The 23437-nt window shown below is 55.3% G+C and overlaps 1 protein-coding gene across 3 annotated transcripts in view; it reads right to left on the reverse strand.

Annotated features, from left to right (window-relative positions):
* NCK2 (NCK adaptor protein 2) overlaps positions 1-23437 on the reverse strand; it is a 152788-nt gene that overhangs the window by 32624 nt on the left and 96727 nt on the right. For all 3 annotated transcript variants that reach the window (XM_079792638.1, XM_079792639.1, XM_079792640.1), the window contains exon 3: positions 18366-18606. In XM_079792638.1, coding sequence (XP_079648764.1) covers positions 18366-18591 — 226 coding nt within the window. In that variant the 5' untranslated portion in view covers positions 18592-18606. The remainder of the gene's footprint in view (positions 1-18365; positions 18607-23437) is intronic.

The raw sequence follows: 23437 nt of genomic DNA on the forward strand, positions 1-23437 counted from the left end.
AGCTAAGAACCATGTGATTTCACTCATGTGTGGGATATAAAACTGGAACTCATGGACACAAACAGCAGTGAGGTGGTTGCCAGAGGGAAGGCAGTCGAGGAGGCCAGACATATGGTGACAGAGGATGATTTGACTTTGGGGGGTGGGCACACAGTGCCATATACAGATCCTGTAACCACGAAATCTATACTTGAAACCTACATGATCCTATTAGCCAAAGTCACCCTAATACGCTTACTTAAAGAAGATCAACACAGTGGCTCTCAGCTGTTGTTTCATCTGCTCAGCAGCCTTCTCTTCAGCCAACTCCTGCCCGTGGCTTCTGCAGGGCTCCACCGCGCGGCCACGGGAGGCCGAGTTCTCAGGACTAGTGCTCACTGGGGGGCACCATCCTGGGCACCCACACCTGTGGGCCTGTGTGGAGCATGAAGGAGAGGGCAGGGATGAGGCACAGGGAGAAAAAGACAGAACCCAGATGACACGTGTTGAGCCCCTCCGTCTAACCATGATTCCCAATGATGCGAGATAAATCCTCTTTAAATTTTCTCTGCCTCTTCCTTCTTTTTTTTTGCTGTATCTACCTTCTGTCACTTCACTTAAGAACTCTGGAAAAAAAAACAAAAAAAACCCACAACCCTTCTCCAACTCTCACTTCGCTCCCCTTCCAGCCCTTAACTATGCCAAACTTTATTCCCACTCTTATCTGAGGGGGACATGTTCCGAGACACCCTGAGACCACAGAGTACTGAACCCTGTATATATTGCTTGTTCCCTATACATATGTGCCTGTGATTAATTTATCCATTAGGCACAGTGAGAGATTCACAACAGTAATATGCTAGACCAATTTTAACAACATACTGCAATGGAAGTTGTGTGAATGGCTCTGGGCCCTTATAAAGTAAAATAATGGGACATGAACACAGTACCACAGCACTGGGACACCGAGACAGTTGATCTGATAACCGGGTGGCTACTGAGTGCCACAGGGGTGGGGTGGGGGGTGGCGCGCGAATACAGCGTGGATGGTTCCTATCCCCAGACAGCGCGGGACAGCGTGAGTCTTCATCATACTATTTAGAACAGCATGCATGCAATTTAAAACTTATACTTTGTTTATTTCTGGAACTTTCCATTTAATATTTCAAGATGAAGCTGACCCCAGATAACTGAAACTGCGGAGGCAAAACCGTGGTTAAGCTGGGGGCCTACTGCATTGGGTAAGTTGAAAAGGGTGCAGTAACACAGTAACTCCTCGATATAACGGGCTAATTCGGGCAGGGGTGTCCGTGAACGTCAAAGGCCGGACATGATGAAGCAGGTTTTCCGAATGGGTATGTTAAAAACATGGACAAATTAGTTAGTTTACCTACATTGACTTATGTAGATGTGTCTGTGTGATTAAAAGTAAGTAGGAAAAGTTCCGTTTCACAGAAAAGCTTCCTGTATGCATTACAGTAATTTTAAATTTATTCAGTAATAGGCCTAGTCAATGCGTGCGTTCACCTGTCACCTCGAATAAACAAATGCACAGGCTGGGCGTGGCCTGGCGCACGTGGAACACGGGCCAGCGCAGTTAAACTGCTGCAGAAGTCACGCCCCGGGACAACAGCACCCCTTACCGTGCACGAGGCGGTGTGATCACCGGCTAATCAGTCCCGAACACTGTCTATGAGCAGCACCCTGGATTTAAATATATAGACTATAGTTGTAGATATGTAATATTTATTTATGTCAGCGAAATCACTACAGTGTTTTTTCCAACATATGGCCTATTCACTAAAATTGGTTAAAAATAACAGTGAATTAATAACAAAAATATAACCTGTTAATTTAATTATAAGCAAATCTTGGTTAAAAGCATTTAAAGATTAACAGGGTGTTAATTTTCACATATGGCATACGGACTGGGAATGCGGTCTGTTAGATCTGAAGTCCGTTAAACCGAGGCCTGCAAAATCGAGGTTTCCTGGGCTCGGCGAGCAGCCAGGTTTGGGTGTGGGAGTGAGGTGGGTGCTGGTGGAGGGACAGCATCACCACTGGCCAGGACTAACCAGCCGCTGGGCTGGTGCACGTGTTTCTTACACCCACAGAATCTTGGGATTAACATATTTACCGCCACAGGAACCGTAGTGACAACTCTGTGACACTGGATGGACATCAGGCCTCAGCACCAATACCTCTAACCTCAGTGTCCTAAGGCCCCAGATGTGGCTCGGGAGGGCCCAGATGGCTTCCCTGTGGCCAGTTTCTTAGGCGTGGTTGACAGAGACACTCCAGGGCAGCCAAGAGACTGGGGCAGGCTCATCAGTCTAGCCCAGTGGTCGGCAAACTCATTAGTCAACAGAGCCAAATATCAACAGCACAACGATTGAAATTTCTTTTGAGAGCCAATTTTTTTAAACTTAAACTTCTTCTAACGCCACTTCTTCAAAATAGACTCACCCAGGCCGTGGTATTTTGTGGAAGAGCCACACTCAAGGGGCCAAAGAGGCGCTTGTGGCTCAAGAGCCCCAGTTTGCCGACCACGGGGCTAGGACGATTTCAGACAAGGCCAGACTCAGCTGCTGCAGTCAGCATCCACTCCTTTCGTCACACAGGGGCTCAGGATGCTAACTGCTGGAGAAGGGAGGACGTGTGTGCAGAAGAGAAGACAGGCCGCCGGGCTGTAAGCGAGGCGTGAAGGAGGCCTCGGGCCACCCCTGGAGTGGGACATGGGGCCGGAGGGCAGGGCAGGCAGCAGCCAAGACAGGTCCCCCCGCAGCTGGCAGAACTGAGTCAGGCAAAGCAAAGAGCTCGTCAGCCCAACTTTCTTCCGAGCGTCCAACTGGCAGAACATTTACCTGACACCATGGACTCACCGCTAGGAACTGGAGATGCTTCCAGAAGAAATCTGAGTTCCTAACCACTTCCCAGATAAAGGACCAAACGCAGCCGGGACAGCTTTCTGGGTCTTCCATGTCCCTCTCTGGGCACCAAGTTCATCCACAAAAATCCCAGCCTTATGGGTGCCCCAGCCTTAGGGGTGCCCCAGCCTTAGGGGTGCCCCAGCCTTGTGGGTGCCCCAGCCTTATGGGTGCCCCAGCCTTGTGGGTGCCCCAGCCTTAGGGGTGCCCCAGCCTTAGGGGTGCCCCAGCCTTAGGGGTGCCCCAGCCTTATGGGTGCCCCAGCCTTAGGGGTGCCCCAGCCTTAGGGGTGCCCCAGCCTTATGGGTGCCCCAGTCTTATGGGTGCCCCAGCCTTAGGGGTGCCCCAGCCTTATGGGTGCCCCAGCCTTAGGGGTGCCCCAGCCTTAGGGGTGTCCCAGCCTTATGGGTGCCCCAGCCTTAGGGGTGCCCCAGCCTTATGGGTGCCCCAGCCTTAGGGGTGCCCCAGCCTTATGGGTGCCCCAGCCTTAGGGGTGCCCCAGCCTTAGGGGTGCCCCAGCCTTATGGGTGCCCCAGCCTTAGGGGTGCCCCAGCCTTATGGGTGCCCCAGCCTTAGGGGTGCCCCAGCCTTAGGGGTGTCCCAGCCTTATGGGTGCCCCAGCCTTAGGGGTGCCCCAGCCTTAGGGGTGCCTCAGTCTTATGGGTGCCCCAGCCTTAGGGGTGCCCCAGCCTTATGGGTGCCCCAGCCTTAGGGGTGCCCCAGCCTTAGGGGTGCCCCAGCCTTAGGAGTGCCCCAGCCTTATGGGTGCCCCAGCCTTATGGGTGCCTCAGTCTTATGGGTGCCCCAGCCTTATGGGTGCCCCAGCCTTATGGGTGCCTCAGTCTTATGGGTGCCTCAGTCTTATGGGTGCCCCAGCCTTATGGGTGCCTCAGTCTTATGGGTGCCCCAGCCTTAGGGGTGCCCCAGCCTTGTGGGTGCCCCAGCCTTAGGGGTGCCTCAGTCTTATGGGTGCCCCAGCCTTAGGGGTGCCCCAGCCTTATGGGTGCCCCAGCCTTAGGGGTGCCTCAGCCTTGTGGGTGCCCCAGCCTTAGGGGTGCCCCAGCCTTAGGGGTGCCTCAGCCTTGTGGGTGCCCCAGCCTTATGGGTGCCCCAGCCTTAGGGGTGCCCCAGCCTTAGGGGTGCCCCAGCCTTGTGGGTGCCCCAGCCTTATGGGTGCCCCAGCCTTAGGGGTGCCCCAGCCTTATGGGTGCCCCAGCCTTAGGGGTGCCCCAGCCTTAGGGGTGCCCCAGCCTTAGGGGTGCCCCAGCAGCCCCACCCACTCTGTAAGGTCCTGACAACAAGAGGGAACACAGCCAGGATGCGGTGGGAACAGGGAAGCTGAACATGACGCTCAGCCTGGAAACCTTCCTCTAGCGGCTTAAATGCAGCTTCTAAAAGTGAAAACCAGGGTCTCTTCCAGAAGCTGAGTCAATCTGCAGCCTCTGACCGGGTCGCAGGCATCTGGCCCCTGGGAACACCCCGGCTCATCAGGGGAAGCTCAGCCTTCCCCACCCGCAGCCTCAGGAGCACCCACCCACCTCTACTCAGCACCCACTCACTGCACTGCCTCTACCTCCCGGAGAAAGCCCATCTTAGTCCCTTTGTGGCCTCAGGGCCTGGCATTCAATAGATGCTTGCTCAGGTGATAAACTCCACTTCTGTCTCATCACCACTATGTCACACACTCCTCCATCCTTCCAGACTGACCTCCGGGGGCACCCGCCTGTGTTGCCAGGACTGTTGACAAGACTACTTCGGAGCAGACTGATGTTGCACCCAGCAAACCGCCCCCCCCCCCCACCTTCTCCCCCCGCCCAAGTGCACACCAAGCCCTCCCAACGACTCTTTCTTCCTCCCCCTTCAACAGAACTGTGAGACCCTCTGTGTGCCGGACACTCGCACCCGTGAGGCCAGAGGCCAGGGTGGAAGGCCCAGCTATAGCTGGGCTGTGTCTGAGGGGTCCAAGGTACACTGGTTCCTGAAGCACCCCCTCTCTGCTCGCCCCCAAACTGGAATGAATGGAAGAGACTGCCTTCCAACGTTCCTAGGCATGTGCATCTCAGGTGTTGTCCCAAGAAGAGGGACGGAGGGAGGGAGGGAGGGCGGGAGGGAGGGAGGGAGGGAGGGAGGGAGGGAGGAAAGGGAGGGAGAAAGGGAGGGAAGGGAGGGGGGAGGGAGGGAGGGAAGGGAGGGAGAAAGGGAGGGAAGGGAGGGAGGAAGGTAACTCCTAGGTTGCAAGGAGCTGCCATCTCTGAGGCAAACTCACACTGACTGGGGAGGGGCTGCCAGTTGAAGGAGGGACAAAGGAGCTAGTCCCCATCCTTAGGACCCCCCCCCCCCCCCAGTAGGCAGATGTCAGAGGACCAGCTCAGAGGGTCAGGGCTCAGGGTCAAAGGGCCCACCACACACAGGTCCCTGTGTCCAGGTCTCTGGACTGGAATTTCCATCCTTGCTCATAAGAAAGCCCGTTCATCTGTGAGCAGGCAGCCAAATAACATGACTGAATATTTAGTCTGAACAACATGGTTTAGAAGTACAGAACTCTCCATCAAATGTGAAAGTCAAATGGCAACAGATGCCAATGAAAAGAATTCTTTTAAAATTTTAATGAACAATACATATTTAATACTTCTCAACACATGTACTGGATCCATCAGCACAAGCATTTTTTAATATGCAAAAGGGTGTACGAGACATGGCAGTATTTGACATTCTGCAATATTACTTAACATGTCAGCCCTCTGGCAAGTTTAGTACATGCATCTTTCCCTGACCACGCCCAGGTAAAACAAACGTGCCAAATAAATGAAGATGAGAATGGGGCAGCCTATCCATGCAGGGGCCAGGGGCGGGCAAAGGCTCCCGCCAACTTCCTCAGACCACACACCACGCCCAGCCTCTGTGCCGACCAGCGTCAGACCTCGGCCAGTCGAACGTCTCTACTCGGTTCCAAGGACAGCCGTGAACTCGTGGGCCTTAGCCTTGTGTCTGGTACTCAGCAAGAGTCCCAATGGCAGCTGTCATGTGTTCACTGCCATCATTACATCATCTAACCGTTTGCCTTTCCCCTTGAGGACAAAGGCAGGGCCAATGGAGGGAGACAGGTGGTGCTTTCTCAACTGAGGTGCCACATAGCGCTTCTTTCCCTGCAGCGTGCCGGGGGCAGGTCTCCCACTCCTGCTCTTGGCTAAGGCACGGACAGGCACCGAGAGGATGCTCAACAACGCAAAGTGGGCCTTCATGCCGGAGCGAAAGAGCCCCATTTCCAAGTCAGAGCAGGCAGCAAGGCTGGGAGGCCACACGCTGCCTTCAACAGGCAACCCTGGTCACCGAGACGCAGGCCCTGTGGAGTCACGGGCTCGCTCCTGCCTGCGCTCCGGGGGCGGGCACGGAGGGGACCGGGCTCCTGCCTGCGCTCCGGGGGCGGGCACGGAGGGGACCGGGCTCCTGCCTGCGCTCCGGGGGCGGGCACGGAGGGGACCGGGCTCCTGCCTGCGCTCCGGGGGCGGGCACGGAGGGGACCGGGCTCCTGCCTGCGCTCCGGGGGCGGGCACGGAGGGGACCGGGCTCCTGCCTGCGCTCCGGGGGCGGGCACGGAGGGGACCGGGCTCCTGCCTGCGCTCCGGGGGCGGGCACGGAGGGGACCGGGCTCCTGCCTGCGCTCCGGGGGCGGGCACGGAGGGGACCGGGCTCCTGCCTGCGCTCCGGGGGCGGGCACGGAGGGGACCGGGCTCCTGCCTGCGCTCCGGGGGGCGGGCACGGAGGGGACCGGGCTCCTGCCTGCGCTCCGGGGGGCGGGCACGGAGGGGACCGGGCTCCTGCCTGCAGCTCTTGGCCGTACATCGGTGTGGCTTTGTGGACGCGCCAGCCGGGACCTGCCTCAGCTGTGAAGCCCCGGGGCAGGCACTGAGCCTGCCTGACTTTCAGAGGAAAGCTGTGGGCCAGGCTGTCTCCAGGGCCCTCCCGGCATCTGGTCTACACACAGCCCCGGCTCTCAGCTGCACGTCACCTTTCCCCTGGACTGGACGTGTGAGGCTATGAAAAAGCCCCCGGAGGAACACAAGTTTGGAGCCTCACAGCCATCTTGCTTTTCACAGCCATCACTCTCTGCTTTTTTTAGCTCTCAGATGAAACATTATAGATTGAGTCAACTTAAATTAGTAGCATAAGAACAGCTCATTTCAGTACTAATTCATGCTCTACTCCTAAACATCCACCTGCAAATTTTTCAACTTAGACAATCAACTGCTTTACTCCTTAAAAAACAAAAAATGCAAAAACAACAGCAAAAAAGCAAAATCAAGTGAGATACTCTGCAAACAGCCGCCGCAGGACGGCTCCACCCAGGCAGCCACGGCCTTAAAATGTTGCGAAGAGCTGCCTGCAGGCGGCTCCGGCTCGGAGACTCGGGGTGCTCACGGCCTGCGCCCAGGAGCAGAGAGGGCAGTGCTGAGCTAGGGCGGGGAGAAAGCGCTGGCAGCCGGAAGGGGCTGGTCCCGGGGACTGACTTCTGGACCAAAGAGGACTGGGGGAAACGTAGGCTGAAGTGCAGAGAAACACCGCCCGCCTGGCTAAGCCCCCCCGGACCGTGCAGAGCGGGGTGCAGGGCAGCGGCTCCGGGAGGAGGCAGCAGGAGGGGCAGTGCCGGCCTTGTGCAAGCTCCACAGCACATGCCAGGACCCCCTGTGCGCCCCACGCCTGTCCCCAGCGGACACACAGGAACATGTAACAGAGAAAAGGAACATTCGGGACATATGGACAGGGTCTAAAAAAGAGAGTGCCATATGGGAAACGCAGTCAGAACTGCACTGGTAGGAGGATTTGAATTTCTGGGCATTCTGAGTCCATGTTTCTGTGTTCTAGAACTGAAGGCTCTCCGCGAGTGACTGACCACAGGCCTCCGGACGGTCAGGGATCCCGGGAACCAAGGCATCTTCAAACCCGTTCTGAGGCCCAAGAAAACTGACACTGCCTGCCGCGGTGGTTCTTGCCAAAAAGTTTAAAATAAAAATGAAAATTGAACAACAACAACAAAAAACAACACAAAAAACGGAAGGCTCTGAGTAACTCTTCCCTCAGGAAAGGGTGTTTTCTATGCTCTTTAGAAAACAGACGTGGTTACGATAATTTTAACAAGATGCCAGTTGCTGGGAAAGATGTTACCGGAGGTCCTTGGCCTTCCCCAGGACACGAGGGGACCACACAGCCCCGGGGACAGAGCAATGTGGTTTCACGAAGCCACAGAAGCCTGCCCTTCCCCTTATGGGGTACAGACCCTCATTTCCCAGTCCGTCCGGCTTTTCTCCCATTAGCATTCTTTTTAACAGGGTCTCTATTTCCTAAGTATCTCCCACTACCCTGTTGTTAGCTGCTTTACATTGTTGGTTCTAAATACCCGGACGCTTATTGTATACAAAAAGAAATCCACGTCCACTTTGGTGGTCGGCACCTCAGTCACTGAACGTTTCCGTGTTAGGCGGGCAATACGTCGGCGTCGGCACGGCGTTTCTCCCGTGAACAAGCCCGCAGGACGGAACTCTGAGTCATCACACCTGATACGCGATGCGTGTCCACACCGGGGCGCGTTATACAACAGGGAAGGAAAGGTAAGTGCAACCCGGAGACCGCAGAGTCCCTGTCTTCACGTGGAAGAGATCATCTGTTGAAGTTGAAAGTTTAAATGAAAATGAGATCAAGTGATGAAGCCCCGCTTTTACATGTATCAAGTACAGAGCTGAAGTGTGGGCTGGAAGATCTGTGATTAGTAGCCACATATCTTTCTTAGTTCACAGTAAAACTGTCTTAATTTTTATAAGGAAATCGAGTTTTTTAATTTACAGTGATAACACCCTAATGAGGGTTAGAAATTGTCAAGGTCCTTTCATATATTTGTTAGATAAAACTAAACAAATAAAGAAATCATATTGAGATTATCTTATGCTTCTTACATTACATACAAACGGTCATTGAGGAGTGGTGTGGCCTTGTATTCTGTTTTGACTTGAAGAATTGGTTGCTTAAAGAGTGACTCAGTTTACGAAGTTTGCTTAAGCCAGTGGTCGGCAAACCACGGCTCGCGAACCGCGGCTCGCCGCTCTGTTGACTAATGAGTTTGCCGACCACTGTCATACCCTTTACCTCTCTGCACACAATATGCCACAATTGCCTAATCCTCACAGCTTCCAACTACAAGGTAACACTTAGTCTAGTCCAGGGGTCGGCAAACTCATTAGTCAACAGAGCGGCAAACCGTGGGCATGTGGCTCGCGTGCCGACCACTGGCTTAAGTGACATGCAGGATTAACAGTAATTTTCTATTCTTGAAGAACATTCAACCCAAGAAAACAAACTCCTTCTAAGACAAATGTGCCTTAAAGATTCGTGTCTCCTCCTACGTGGTTTATAAAATGCACAGAACACGGGAGCTTCTGGCGAGCCAGGCAGCGTGTGCAAGCGTGCTCACTCCATCTCCTCCCCGGCACACCGGGCCCCCCTGCAGAAAGGCTGGGTCTTTTCTGGACCACCTGCCCTGGGGCAGCTGGTACGGACAACAGCAGGGAGCCACCTGCCTATGCAACGCGATTTTGATTATACATGTGTATAAACACTGAGCAAACAGACACAATGATTACAGGCACAGAGCACTTCTGAGTGATGAGATCATAGGTGATTTTTTTTTTTTAATTCTCCCCCTTAAAAAAAAAAAGTATGCCTGTCTAACATGAATGACCGTCTAGGACGCAGGCACTTCAGAGACAGCGATTCTGAGATGCTGCGTGCAGAACCCTGCGTTGTACAAAGAACCCTGTGTGACAAAGATGACCACAACACTGCGCGCGGCAGCCACAGTGCGTGTTCGCTGCGGACAAAAGCGGCGCCAAAGTAAAAATCAATTTACGAGAAAGGAGCTGTGTGCCTGGGACTTGCAGCTCCTGCGTCATTTTAATTAATGGCTCCCACTCACCTGAATCGTAAGGAACCAGTCGGTCATCAGTAAGTGACTCCCTGGGGGCAGGGAGCAGCAATGCTCAGTGGAGGAGCTGGCCCTGGCATTGGAGGGGCCATAGCAAGGGTGGAAACCCAACCGGCTGCGGGTGTGGACCTTAGGCGTGACTGGTTCACCATATCCATGCCGAGCGGCGCCACCCCCACCTCCAGGCCAGCCGAGCCCCAGGCCCCGCAGGACCGGCAGCAGGCTGCAGCCAGGCACGCCCGGTCGGAATCCCACTGTGCTCCTGGGCACAGCACTGAACTCTGAGTCTCAATTGTTTTTTCACATAAAAATGATTATGTTCCTCTTAGGATTGTTGCGAAGATTAAACAAAAATGAATGTAGGCACCCAGCACAGTATCTGGCAAAATCAGAGAGAAATCATTATTACTGGCCACGCTGGAAAAATGCATATAAAAGCAGTTCCGGAGTCTTGATTTGAATTTTTCTGCTGTGTTAGCTTTTATTTGGCTTCAGGGTGTGCAGGCCACACTTTTCTACAAGGAATGTGGGCTGGGGAGGCTGGGAGCCTGGGCCCCTGGGCTCGGGCTGGGCGCACCACAAGCTGCTTCGGAGTGTAGGGTCTCTGCTGCGGGCCCTCAGGAAAACCATCTGTACAGACGTCCAAAGCCAGGAAGTCACCTAAACATAGGGAGCGCATTATGACAAAAATCTAAATTCGGCGTCTCCTAAAGTTGGGATTCATTCACTCAATGGCCTGCCCTCACCTCCAGCTCAAGTAGGTCTGTGCTCAGGGCCCGGTGTCTCGTCCTGCTTCCTTCATTCTCAGTCGTCCTGCTGGTCACTCACTCAGGCTTCACTTGCTCAGAGCCCCATCCCGATACGCTAAGGCTGTGGGTTCGATACCCAGTCAAGACACGTACAAGAAGCAACCAATGAATGCATAAACCAGTGGAACAACACGTCCATGTCTCTGTCTCTGTCTCTCTCTCTCTCCCTCCCTTGCTCTCAAATCAATCAATAAAAAAATGTTGAAAAACAACAAAAAACACATGTGACTAATCCTTCCAGCTCTTCCATACCCATTCAACACAGATCCTAAGTTTTTCCTTCAAAACCCCTCTGATCTGTCACCGGCCATTCCCACGGCTGGGCTCAGGCCCTATACCGTCACCCTTCAGTGGCTCTGAGCTCTGTCCTCAGCCTCCTGCTGGCCGACTGGCGCCCTCCAGGCCCCTCCTGACCAGCAGGATCGGAAACCCACCATCCACCCTGAAGGTGGGCTCCTCTGTCCCAGGGGGAAACCTTTGGAGGGGGTCTTTTTTCAAATACCATCAGGCCTCGTGGTCAGGGCCTTCGCCATATGGTGCGGCCCAGTCACTCAGGACTCCCCAATGTCCCCCTTCATGCCAGTCAGCGGGCTCCATGTCCTTCAGTGTCTTCACGTGTGTTCTCCTCCTGCAATTAAAGCCCCACCTCCTCGCTCAAGTCTCGACTCAGCCCCAGTATTCTTTACGTGACGACCGCATTCGATGCTCACCAATCTCACCAGACAAGTGTCCCTTAACCACTTTACAGAGGCTCAGCTCTCCACAGCTGCCCAGCCGCTCATCCGGTACGCTGCAAAGCCTGGATAGGAACATGGTCCCCCCAACCGCCAGGCTGCGCTGCTTCCTGGAAGACGGGAGAGGCCTGAACTGCACGTGGGGCAGCCGTTCCCAGGGGAAGAGCAGGGCAGTGCCATTCCGCAGGAGTCTGCTAATGGGAGCCTGCGTCCCTTTCCCAGACAAGCCTCCTGCTTTCCTCACGTCCCGCCAGAGGAAGCAGTGTCGGCCAGGCTCCCAGCTCTGACCCAAACATGCCGTCACGCCGTGCTGATCCCACAGAATGTCTGCACCCCTACTTCACAGCCTCTGGTTACTGCTTGCCAAGGCCACTCGGAGGGAATGACGTGGCTTAGAAGGGGCTCCCAGGGACAGTGAGGAAGGCACCACTGAACCCAGGGGCTGGCACAGGCGCAGGCTGCAGCACGGATGACCCGCTTTCATTCATCACGAGTCACCAGCCCCGGGCTGGGCCTGCTGAGGACAAGCATCCTCTCAGCAAAGACCCACAGGCCTGCACCCGTCCAACCGGAGGCCCCGAGCACAGGATGCTGTTCTGACCACGCTCTTCCTGTCACCCTATAGCAAAACGTGTAGACTGAACCGCCCCACGCTGTCCGGGCTGGTCCCACAGGCAGGGGTTTCCTCCCGGGCGAGTTGGCGATAGGGAGAGACCTGCAGGTGCTGCAGCTGTTCTGGGTCCGGCACTGAGGAGACCATTGGAAGGAGAACCAGTTGGACATGTTTAGACCAGGTGTTATCCTCATGTTTACGGTCCGATCGTGGCAGATCCTCAGGGCGCCCCTGCGCTCCGAGAGGCTCAGGCCACGTTTAAGGCCCTGCAGCACTGTAGCCATGCAGACACTTCCCCACGAGCCTCGCGATATCCCGGCGTGAGCTCCATGCCACTCTGACGCTGGAAAAGATGGGAGCTGAACGAAACACTGCGTCCGCCGTGCCCAGGGAGTGCCAGCGCGGCATCCCATCACGTGAACACTGCGTGTATTTCCACAGCAAGGACCACCACACAACCACCAAAATCAGGAAACTAACGTGGCCTGGTAGTTCCACCGTGTAACTCAGGACCCCATTTAAGTTTACTGATACGTGTTTCAGCGCTAAAATAGAAAACTTGTTATCACTAAGATTTCCTCTCACATTCTCAGTGCCCGTCTCTGCCAGAGTCCTCGCCGATGCCCAGACACTGAACCCTGACGTCCGCCTGGGTGTAGTAAAAGCCTCAATGCCAGCGAAGTCCCATCTCTGTCTCAGCCCCATGACTAGCAGTGCATCCTGGGGAAGCCACTCGGCCCTTCCGAAGTCAATCCTAGCATCCACGGGCCTCTGGAACCGTGTGAATGTCCCACAGGACCACCCCCTCCTCGTCCAAAGGCTTTAGCTCAAGCCAGTGCAGGGCCAGGGCCGTGTGACATTGGTCAGCGGTGAGGAGTCCGGCTCGGACCACAGAGGGGCCCTAATCACTGCGGGGTTCTCACTGCCTTAGGTGTGTCACACGGGGACAAGTGCTCCAGCAGCAAACCGGCAGGTCACTCCGGCTCCAGACGCCTAAGGACATCTGGTGCGCCTGGGAGCAGAGGCGAAGGTGGAGTGTGCCATTCTGTGGAACCGGGGTCAGCACCTGGGCTGAGCCACGGGAAGAGTTTACCGTTGGGGTTGGGGTGGGTTCTAGCTGTTAACATGAAGTGATACAAAAACTGCTGTCCAGTAGCCTGAAGGGACAGCTTTGAAGAGATCTCCAGGCCCCTTCCTCCCATCTGAGGATGCAGCTCAGCGCTGTGAGACGCCGGGCCGTGACTTTATAAACCAGGCTCCGCACACGGAGCCGAGAGCTGCAGCCGGGCCCTCCACACACCAGCTACGCTGCCCGCACAGGCGGTGCCTCCGGCCGCCGTTACCCACGGAGCAGCTCGGGCTGTTCGTGACCTAAGGTGGATACGAGAAGAGGTCCAGAGTATGTGCATGCCTTGCCTGTGTGCAAACAGAGCTCGCTTTATTTGATTAAAAATTATTAAAAGAAAAGAAAGGTCATCCTTCCCTAACAGATCTTTTTGTCAAAGGTGCTGCTTGCTCAAAGCGCTCAAACCAGCATGACACGGGTGACAGTGACTTACTGCCAGCTCAACACAGCTGAGGGGGACAAGCCAGGAGGCGAGAACTAGCAGAGCTACCGTGACCTGCAGTTACAACATGAACCACATTACGCACGGTGACGCTGGGGAGTCCGGGGGACTCTCAGCCTGGGTGCGGAAGCAGGCAGGTTCCCACAGCAGGCAAATCACCCACGTGACGACGCCACGAGGCGCGCCCGGCAGCTCAGCGATGCAGTGTCGCTCCTGGGTTGTTCTCGCCCCTTCTAACCCACGGGAGAGACAGTCTGCTGACTGCACCGTCGGTCTGAGCGCATTGTCACTGACAGCACGTGGGCCCGGCGAGGAGGCTGGCGGCCACGGGCACTTCAGCTCCCATCTTTTCCAGCAGAGACCCCTGGGAGGCAGGCGGGCTGCCCCTTCCGCGCCATGTCCCGTCCGGCCGCAGACAAAGGTGGTCTCTCTCTGCCGTGGATATTCTTGTCGGGGTGCCTCCCGCTCTCTGATACTGCTCGAGGGCAGGGAAATGTCGGGGTGCCTCCCGCTCTCTGATACTGCTCGAGGGCAGGGAAATGTCGGGGTGCCTCCCGCTCTCTGATACTGCTCGAGGGCAGGGAAATGTCGGGGTGCCTCCCGCTCTCTGATACTGCTCGAGGGCAGGGAAATGTCGGGGTGCCTCCCGCTCTCTGATACTGCTCGAGGACAGGGAAATGTCGGGGTGCCTCCCGCTCTCTGATACTGCTCGAGGGCAGGGAAATGTCGGGGTGCCTCCCGCTCTCTGATACTGCTCGAGGGCAGGGAAATGTCGGGGTGCCTCCCGCTCTCTGATACTGCTCGAGGGCAGGGAAATGTCGGGGTGCCTCCCGCTCTCTGATACTGCTCGAGGGCAGGGAAATGTCGGGGTGCCTCCCGCTCTCTGATACTGCTCGAGGACAGGGAAATGTCGGGGTGCCTCCCGCTCTCTGATACTGCTCGAGGACAGGGAAATGTCGGGGTGCCTCCCGCTCTCTGATACTGCTCGAGGGCAGGGAAATGTCGGGGTGCCTCCCGCTCTCTGATACTGCTCGAGGGCAGGGAAATGTCGGGGTGCCTCCTGCTCTCTGATACTGCTCGAGGACAGGGAAATGTCGGGGTGCCTCCCGCTCTCTGATACTGCTCGAGGACAGGGAAATGTCGGGGTGCCTCCCGCTCTCTGATACTGCTCGAGGGCAGGGAAATGTCGGGGTGCCTCCCGCTCTCTGATACTGCTCGAGGGCAGGGAAATGTCGGGGTGCCTCCCGCTCTCTGATACTGCTCGAGGGCAGGGAAATGTCGGGGTGCCTCCCGCTCTCTGATACTGCTCGAGGGCAGGGAAATGTCGGGGTGCCTCCCGCTCTCTGATACTGCTCGAGGGCAGGGAAATGTCGGGGTGCCTCCCGCTCTCTGATACTGCTCGAGGGCAGGGAAATGTCGGGGTGCCTCCCGCTCTCTGATACTGCTCGAGGGCAGGGAAATGTCGGGGTGCCTCCCGCTCTCTGATACTGCTCGAGGGCAGGGAAATGTCGGGGTGCCTCCCGCTCTCTGATACTGCTCGAGGGCAGGGAAATGTCGGGGTGCCTCCCGCTCTCTGATACTGCTCGAGGGCAGGGAAATGTCGGGGTGCCTCCCGCTCTCTGATACTGCTCGAGGGCAGGGAAATGTCGGGGTGCCTCCCGCTTTCTGATACTGCTCGAGGGCAGGGAAATGTCGGGGTGCCTCCCGCTCTCTGATACTGCTCGAGGGCAGGGAAATGTCGGGGTGCCTCCCGCTCTCTGATACTGCTCGAGGACAGGGAAATGTCGGGGTGCCTCCCGCTCTCTGATACTGCTCGAGGACAGGGAAATGTCGGGGTGCCTCCCGCTCTCTGATACTGCTCGAGGACAGGGAAATGTCGGGGTGCCTCCCGCTCTCTGATACTGCTCGAGGGCAGGGAAATGTCGGGGTGCCTCCCGCTCTCTGATACTGCTCGAGGACAGGGAAATGTCGGGGTGCCTCCCGCTCTCTGATACTGCTCGAGGACAGGGAAATGTCGGGGTGCCTCCCGCTCTCTGATACTGCTCGAGGGCAGGGAAATGTCGGGGTGCCTCCCGCTCTCTGATACTGCTCGAGGGCAGGGAAATGTCGGGGTGCCTCCCGCTCTCTGATACTGCTCGAGGACAGGGAAATGTCGGGGTGCCTCCCGCTTTCTGATACTGCTCGAGGGCAGGGAAATGTCGGGGTGCCTCCCGCTCTCTGATACTGCTCGAGGGCAGGGAAATGTCGGGGTGCCTCCCGCTCTCTGATACTGCTCGAGGGCAGGGAAATGTCGGGGTGCCTCCCGCTCTCTGATACTGCTCGAGGGCAGGGAAATGTCGGGGTGCCTCCCGCTCTCTGATACTGCTCGAGGGCAGGGAAATGTCGGGGTGCCTCCCGCTCTCTGATACTGCTCGAGGGCAGGGAAACACTCATGCCCAGGCAACAAGGTCTCTGCCCAACAAAAGCAGGGCTCTGAGCATGACGGATCCACCAACACAAAGACAGACGCCAAAGGAGGAGTGCTCTGCGGGACGGAAATGGCGACCTGACTGAGTGTCGCCTGCTGCTAGCGGGCACGATGCCCCAGCTACAGTTTTGTGTGTTTCCACAATATATGCCGCTGGGCACGAGCGCTTCCACGGCCACGGGTGCCCGTGTGCAGACAGCCGCCGAGAGCTGTCCCTCCACAGACGGCCCCCTCGGCACAGCTCTCAGGGCTGATGAGCACAGGAGAGAGCGAAAAGCAAACTCTGAATCTATTTAAGGAAGAGCTTTCTAACAATCTGTGTTCTCCAAAAATGGAACTGGCTGACTTAGAAGCAGTGTTCCAGCAGAGCTGGGTGGCCATCTGTCGGGGCGGGGCCGCGGGCCCAGGCCCAGCCCCAGCCCCCAGCCCCAGGGCAGGCTGGGGCGCTGGCCTCCTCCGCGGACACAAGCTCGCGGCACTGGTCACAGCTCTGGATCACGGCTCGTGAAAAACTAAACACTGGGCAAAAGCTGTGGTGAATAGTTTCCATTTGAAGCTCTGTCTTCTCTCCTCCTAAAAACTGAAGGAAAAAATAATGTATTCAAGGGAATTTCTAGATAATTCAGAAGGCTTGCTTTGCCTTATTTTACTTCCCAGTGTTTCATTCTGTTTCTGGGCATTTCATTCTGCGCTGGAATCTTTTTCTTGTTTTTTAAAAAATATATTTTATTGATTTCAGAGATGAAGAGAGAGGGAGAGAGAGATAGAAACATCAATGATGAGAGAGAATCTTTGATCGCTGCCTCCTGCACGCCCCTACTGGGGATCAAGCCCACCACCCATGCGTGTGCCCTGATGGGGAATCAAACTGTGAGCTCCTGATTCATAGGTTGATGCTCAACCACTGAGCCACGCCGGCCTAGCTCTGCACTAGAATCTTGAGAATATATTTTTAAAAAATGGATAAGAAAGAAGACAAAACAAGTCAATAATGTTTAGTAGATCCAAAAAGGCACTTTGGCAGGTGAAAAGCTGAAATTGGAAAAAATAGATAAAATTAAGCTCAGGCACTTTTACAGGTTTTATCTATTCATGCAGCCTACATTTCTTTAATTAAGAGTTATAAGCAGAGGACAACAATGTTTCTTTCCAGTGCCTTGCTTGGAGAACAAAGACAAAGGGATGCCAGTTTAGTGGGGAAGAATCAGATTGCTCACGAAAAACGGGGTTTCTCTATCAGCTCAGAACCTCAGACCGCTGGCGAGCTGGTGTGACCCACACAGGCCTGCACTGGCTTCTCGCTCCAGTCCTGGGCATAACCTAATCCACAGCACAAAACACTGCAGGCTTTAAGTGGTTTTGAAGAATTAGACTTTCCAAGATTGCATAAAATAAAGACAAATATTCTGCAATACCCACTGCATTCCATGTATAATGCTCAGTTTTCCCACCTGTCACACTCTCCCCTACATGAAAAAAATATGCTCTTGTTAGAGATAAAAAGGAAAAACTCAAGTAAACACAGCCTGGGTGGTCATACTGACTTATTTCAATAGCACACGCTCCAGGGATAACCAGCAGCCTCAGATACAGCCCCCTGGTATCATGCGAGGAGGCAACTATGACTTTGTTTAAGGCAGGTCAATCCAGTTATTCTCAGAAAGGCCCTCAAAGCTGCTTTTTCACATAAGCTGAAGCAGTAACTACTGCAAGCAAGCCTGATACGCATGCAAAATACAAAACAAGGTTGGTCCCTTAAGTTCAGGTGAGTCCAGGTGGGCCTTCCCATCTGTGACCCGGAGAAGAGACGGATGTGGGAGAGAGCTGGCTGAGGCCGCCAGAGCCGAGCCCCGGCAGCCCCCACTTGGGTGACCCCCGATGGCCTCCAACATCTCAGTGGTGCTCGCCCAGTTGCCAACCGAGTGAGCTGCCCAGGACTGTGGTGTGAAAGTCACCCGAGCCCTAAGCTCCTCGCGCTCCTCCCCTCTGCACAGAGCCATGCACAGCTGGCACTTCCGGGGTGGGACTGCCCTCCAGGCCCGCCCGCAGGTGGGGCCGGAGAGGAGCAGGGGGTCAGCTTATCCCAGACTCCACACTCGGAAATCTCATGGAAAGGACCAACATGCTACCCCTCCATCCTGGTCTCTTCTTTCTCAGAGATTAAGAAAAAGACAACTAGAAGGATGTCAACATTTAAAACAAACTTTTTTTTTTTAACACAAATAATGAACACTCTCTCCTCAAAGAGCACCACGGGTCCTCGCTCTAACCTGGGTCCCGGGCCGCAGCACTCACCCAGCGTGTCCTTCAGGTTCTTGACCAGGGAGCCCTTCTTCAGGCTGTTCTTCCTCTCCACGTAGTTGGACGGCACGTAGCCCGTCCTGTTGGCGGCGTTGCGCACCCGCCACCACGTCTTGGAGTCGTCCAGCAGCCACAGGCGCTCGTTCTTCTTGATGTCCAGCTCCTGGTCCTGCTGGGCCGTGTAGTCCCACTTGGCTATCACGATGACCTCCTCTGTCATCTTTCATGGAGTCCCCTGCGGCAGAACAGCGCGTCAGACCACACACACTCCCCCGGCTTCAGCGGACACATTAAATTAACAACTGGCAGCTTTTGCTGCCGCTTGGCAACGTGTTCTCCAGAGTCGGGAGCCCTCAACCTAACCTGGCCTTCCTTCCACACGCTTCAGGGTTCTGTTTAGAGCCAGCAGCCTTACAAGCAGATCTTAACTTGGTACCCTGGCACTCCTGCATGCTTTGCCAAAGACAAAAACAGATTCCCCAAATATTCTAAGCAACGATTTCCTAATTAATGTGTTCATCTGATTAAGCAACACCAGCTCTGTATACCCGATGTGTACATCCCCTGTCTTAGTATATGCTGGATTTTATGAATATATTGAATAAGAAACACACACTCGAGCTCTTCCTATAAATGAAAATGAAAATAAATGTGGTGCTAATGCAACGTGGCGTCCTGCACCAGATCCTGAAACAGAAAAAGAAAGCGAAGGAAACCCTGGTGACCTTCCAATGAAGTGCAGTTACTGGGGTGCGCTCAGCAATGCCACTTGCTCAGCTCTGCCACGCGTGCCGTGGGCAAGAAGACGCTGACACTAGGAGAGGCTGGGGGGAGGGGGGAGGTACACGGAGTGCTCTGCACTACCTTTGCGGCTTTTTTATAAACACAGAATTATTCTTGAAACCTGCACATGGATGTTTACAGCCGCTTTGTTCATAATCGCCAAAATCTGGAAGCAATCAAGGTGTCCTTCAGCAGATGAACTGATGAGTAAACGGTGGTCCATCCGGCTAACGGAAGAAGACTCAGCGATAAAAGGAATGAGCCACCAAGCCCTGGAAACACGTGGGGAAGCCTTCGATGGGGTCACTAAGTGAAAGAAACCCCCGGGAGGCTGCACCGGGTCTCTCTCCTTAGCCAGGCTTCTGAATCCCGTCCCAAACCAGCAGCGACGTTCGTACTTCCAGATGCATCTTCGCATCGCTCAAGTTTAACAAGAATCAGGCTACGTGGGTTTTGCCAGAATCCGCCCCCTCAGCCAGCTTCGGCCTGATCACACGCCAGCCCATTCAGCCAGCTGCCCTTTCCTCTCCTCCGGGGCTGTGCGTGCCCTCTCCCACCTGCTCCAGGCTGCAGACCCCCTTCCCCTTCTTCCTGTGTCGGGAGCTGAGCTCAGTCGTCCACCATACCCCCCCCCCCGACGCGCGCGCGCGCGCACACACACACACACACACACACACTCCCATGCAGTAGCCCCTGCACAGTACGCCCTGCCCCGCTGTGCTTCACAATGCCATGACTCACTTTTCCTTCAACAATTCCAACTGCAGGCGGGCGGGGTGTGAACTGGCAGAGCACAGAGACCGGGCTCAGGGAAAGCCCCGCACGGTACTCCAATCCCGTAAAATGTGCAACACGGAGAGTGAGCTGTGATACACACGGACTCCAAAGTAAAAGGTGTGTTAACGCCACAAATGCAGAGAGCAGTAAAGTCCATTCTGGGGGTACGAAGAGCAAAGGGACACCTGAAGGACTAAGATGAGCGTAACCATCAACTCTTCAGCAGCGCCACACTTCCCAGTTGTTTTCCAGCAAGAAAATTCCATATTCAGTCTTTCAGCTGACTAGAAGTTTCCTCAAAACTAGAGAGAAGGAATAGTGGGAAAACCACTCACTAAAACCCTGTTCCTCTGACAAAAAGGAGTTCCTGTTATGTTATAGAGAGGCGACCTGTGCACTTTGATGCCTCGGAGGCATGAAGACGATGTTAGATAACATGACGCTTTCTACCAGATGCTGTAGAAGTTTACAAGGAATGCACGGTCTCCTCTGTTATAAATTAAGTTCAAAACTTAGAGATAATAAACCTTTTGGGAAGGAGGCAATCCTAAGTAATAAAAGGCTAATAAGCAAATTGACTGAACAGCAGAGCGACCGGTCGCTATGATGCATACTGACCACCAGGGGGCAGATGCTCGATGCAGGAGCTGCCCCTGGTAGTCAGTGTGCTCCCACAGGGGGAGCACTGCTCAACCAGAAGCTGGGCTCAGCAGCGAGTGCAGTGGTGGTAGCCTTTCCCGCCTCCGCAGCAGTACTAAGGATGTCCGACTGATGGCTTAGGGGCCTAAGCCATCAGTCGGACATCCCCTGAGGGCTCCTGGACTGTGAGAGGGCGAATCTCACGCACTGGGCCTCTAGTGTTTAATAAAACTTATGCATAATGTACACGCCAACCAACAGGACAGAGCTCACACCACGCTCGTGTCCTTTAGGCAGACAACAACCTGCTTCCAGAACCCAAGCCCACCGCTGTCTCCATCCTGACCCGGCTTCCTGTCGGCTTAGATTTTGAAAGTCATAAGGCAGTTTTGTTTTATTTTATTTGTTTGTTTTTTAATAATAATGAGAGCAATAATAGGAATGGGACTCAGAGAATATCCCATTTAAATCCGGGTTTGTTTCTTAACTCCACAATTTTCAGAAGAGTTTCTAACAAGAACAGCACAGCACGTAAGACCAACCAAAGCAACGTGTTCATCTCCTGCAAGACTTCAGGCACGGAGCTGGGCTGGCGTGGCCATGGAGTGCACGGGGACCCCACCCGGGAGCTTGAAGAACGCGGTGCCTGGGCTCCCCCAGAGCAACGAGCAGCACCTCCAGGAGCGAGGCCTGCGCTCGGATGTTACAACCCGTACCCTCAGGCCGGAGCAGGGACCTGAGTCACGGACTGCATGCCTGGTCGCCAGACCCGCGGCCGGAAGGACCCCTCAAATGTTTGGTTTAGGAAATTAAATGTGAGTGTATGCTGGACCCTGATCCACACGAACTCAGTCAACACCGTTCCCCATTGGAGGGTGGGGGTGCCCTTTAGGAGACAGGGTCAGAGACTGAGTGGCTTGTTAAATGAGTCAGGACTGGAGCCCAGGTCCGCCGGCTCCCAAATCTGGGCTCCTGTGCTCACTCTGATGGGTCGGTGGGTGAGGGTCTAATGTGTGGCCTGTGATTTGATAGACTTATTCCAACCCAGGAAATCTAGGATTCTAGGTCAGCGAGTAAAAAGGTCCTAGGCAACTGCTGGCTGCTCCGTCGCTATAGCAATGGGTTTAAACCTCTTCTAATGGACTTGTGACAGCTGCCAATCAAAATAAAAGCTTCAGGGGCCAGCCAATCAACAGCCACCTCACTCCACTGAAGCCAATCAAGTGCTCACTCCGCACCGCTACCATCAACAGCTCTCTCACCCCATCAGGTCCACCAAGTACCACTCGCTCCAGCACTGCTGACTGTCAGCCAATCACAGCACCCCATTGGAGCAATCATGAGTACATGGTCGAAGGTCAACCAATCCACGAACACTTCCGCTTCTGAAACTCAACTAACACTGATCCCACACTTCCCCCATGCCCTCATGGAAGGAGCTCTCTGTCAGGAGACTGGTTGGAGGCGCACCCTCCGTGGCCAACCAGGACGCATCCCCGTCCTCAGGAGCAGAGCTGTGGCTCAGGACAGCTGCCCCAAGGCTCCTGCTGCCAACGCCAGGCCGCTGCCCTCAGGGACCCGGACACGTGGGAAAGAAGAGCGCCTGATGGGAAGGGAGCAAATAAATGCAGGGCCACGAAGCAGGGGCTGCGGGCACATGGCAGGGAGCTGAGGTCAAAGACAGTTTAGGGGAAGGGGACGAGGAAAGAGAAACTGATTTCAGTCTTGAAGGACAGAACACAGTCATAGGAGGGCACTCCAGGCCACCAAGGTGTAGGCAGGAGCAGAAGAATGGATACAAGACTCCTGGGAGTAACTTCAGGGAAAGAGCAAACAGGATGTATTTCTGGATGTTCCGCTTTAAAGCCATTTCAATGTGCAGTGAAGCACCTCCCCTCGCCCCACACCAGCACCTGCATTCCGGCCAACACCGAGTCCTTCTTCCCTTTGCCAACAGGGCTGGGCAGGCCGCGGAGGCCCCTCTGGACGGGGCGGGCAAGCGTGCAGGTCCCCCTGAGACCTTGGGAACTGTTTCCAGGACCCGATCTTCTTTCTAAACACGATCCTGTGATCTGCATCTCGCGGGGTTACATGCTCCTCATGATAGCCTGTGCTCCTACAACATCCAGAAACGGTCACAGGTACTTCCACGGAGGTCTCGGGATCAAGCTGAACCACTCGGCCATGATGGCAAAGAGGGCACTCAAGAATCTGGGGTTCAAAGCTTAGCTGAACCCTGTGTGTCTACCCTGGACTCCAGCTTCTTCTGGGAAGCGGAGTCACAGTCCCTGCCCAGCCTCACGGGTGCCCAGGGGACGCGACGACGCAGTATTCCAGAGGGTGGGGCTCAGTGTCACCCGGACCCGCCGGAGTCCTGCCCTCGGCGTTGGCCCTGCTGCCTCCTCCATAACAGGGGCAGTGACAGCCCTCACTCGGAGCAGGAGGAAGCCTGGCACACAGCAGCAGAGGGCGCAGGTGGGAGCCACGGTCCTCACTGGCACCCGCGCCGCACACTGCCGTGTGGGGGCTGTGTCCCAGGGTCCTCACCCACACCCGCCTGCCGCACACTGCCGTGTGGGGGGCTGTGTCCCAGGCACCCTTCCCCATTCAGTCAGGATTCACTAGGCTCCGTCCACACTGCACAGTCCTCCAGGGCAGCAGGTTCCTGGTGCCCAGGTCGGGCCAGGTGTGTGCTTGCCAGGACACAAGCCCGAGGCGAAGGCGCAGCTCCTCGGGGCCCCGGGTTTGTGGCCCGCGGCTGCGGCGGCCCTGGGAAACCCGTGAGTGAGTGGCGCCAAGGCAGCCCAGACAGGAATACTTCCTAGGAGCGCCTGCCTCACTTACGACAAGGTTTTCCCCTCTTGTTG

This window comes from Cnephaeus nilssonii, assembly GCF_951640355.1.
Source record: "Cnephaeus nilssonii genome assembly, chromosome: 15".
NCBI lineage: Eukaryota > Metazoa > Chordata > Mammalia > Chiroptera > Vespertilionidae > Cnephaeus > Cnephaeus nilssonii.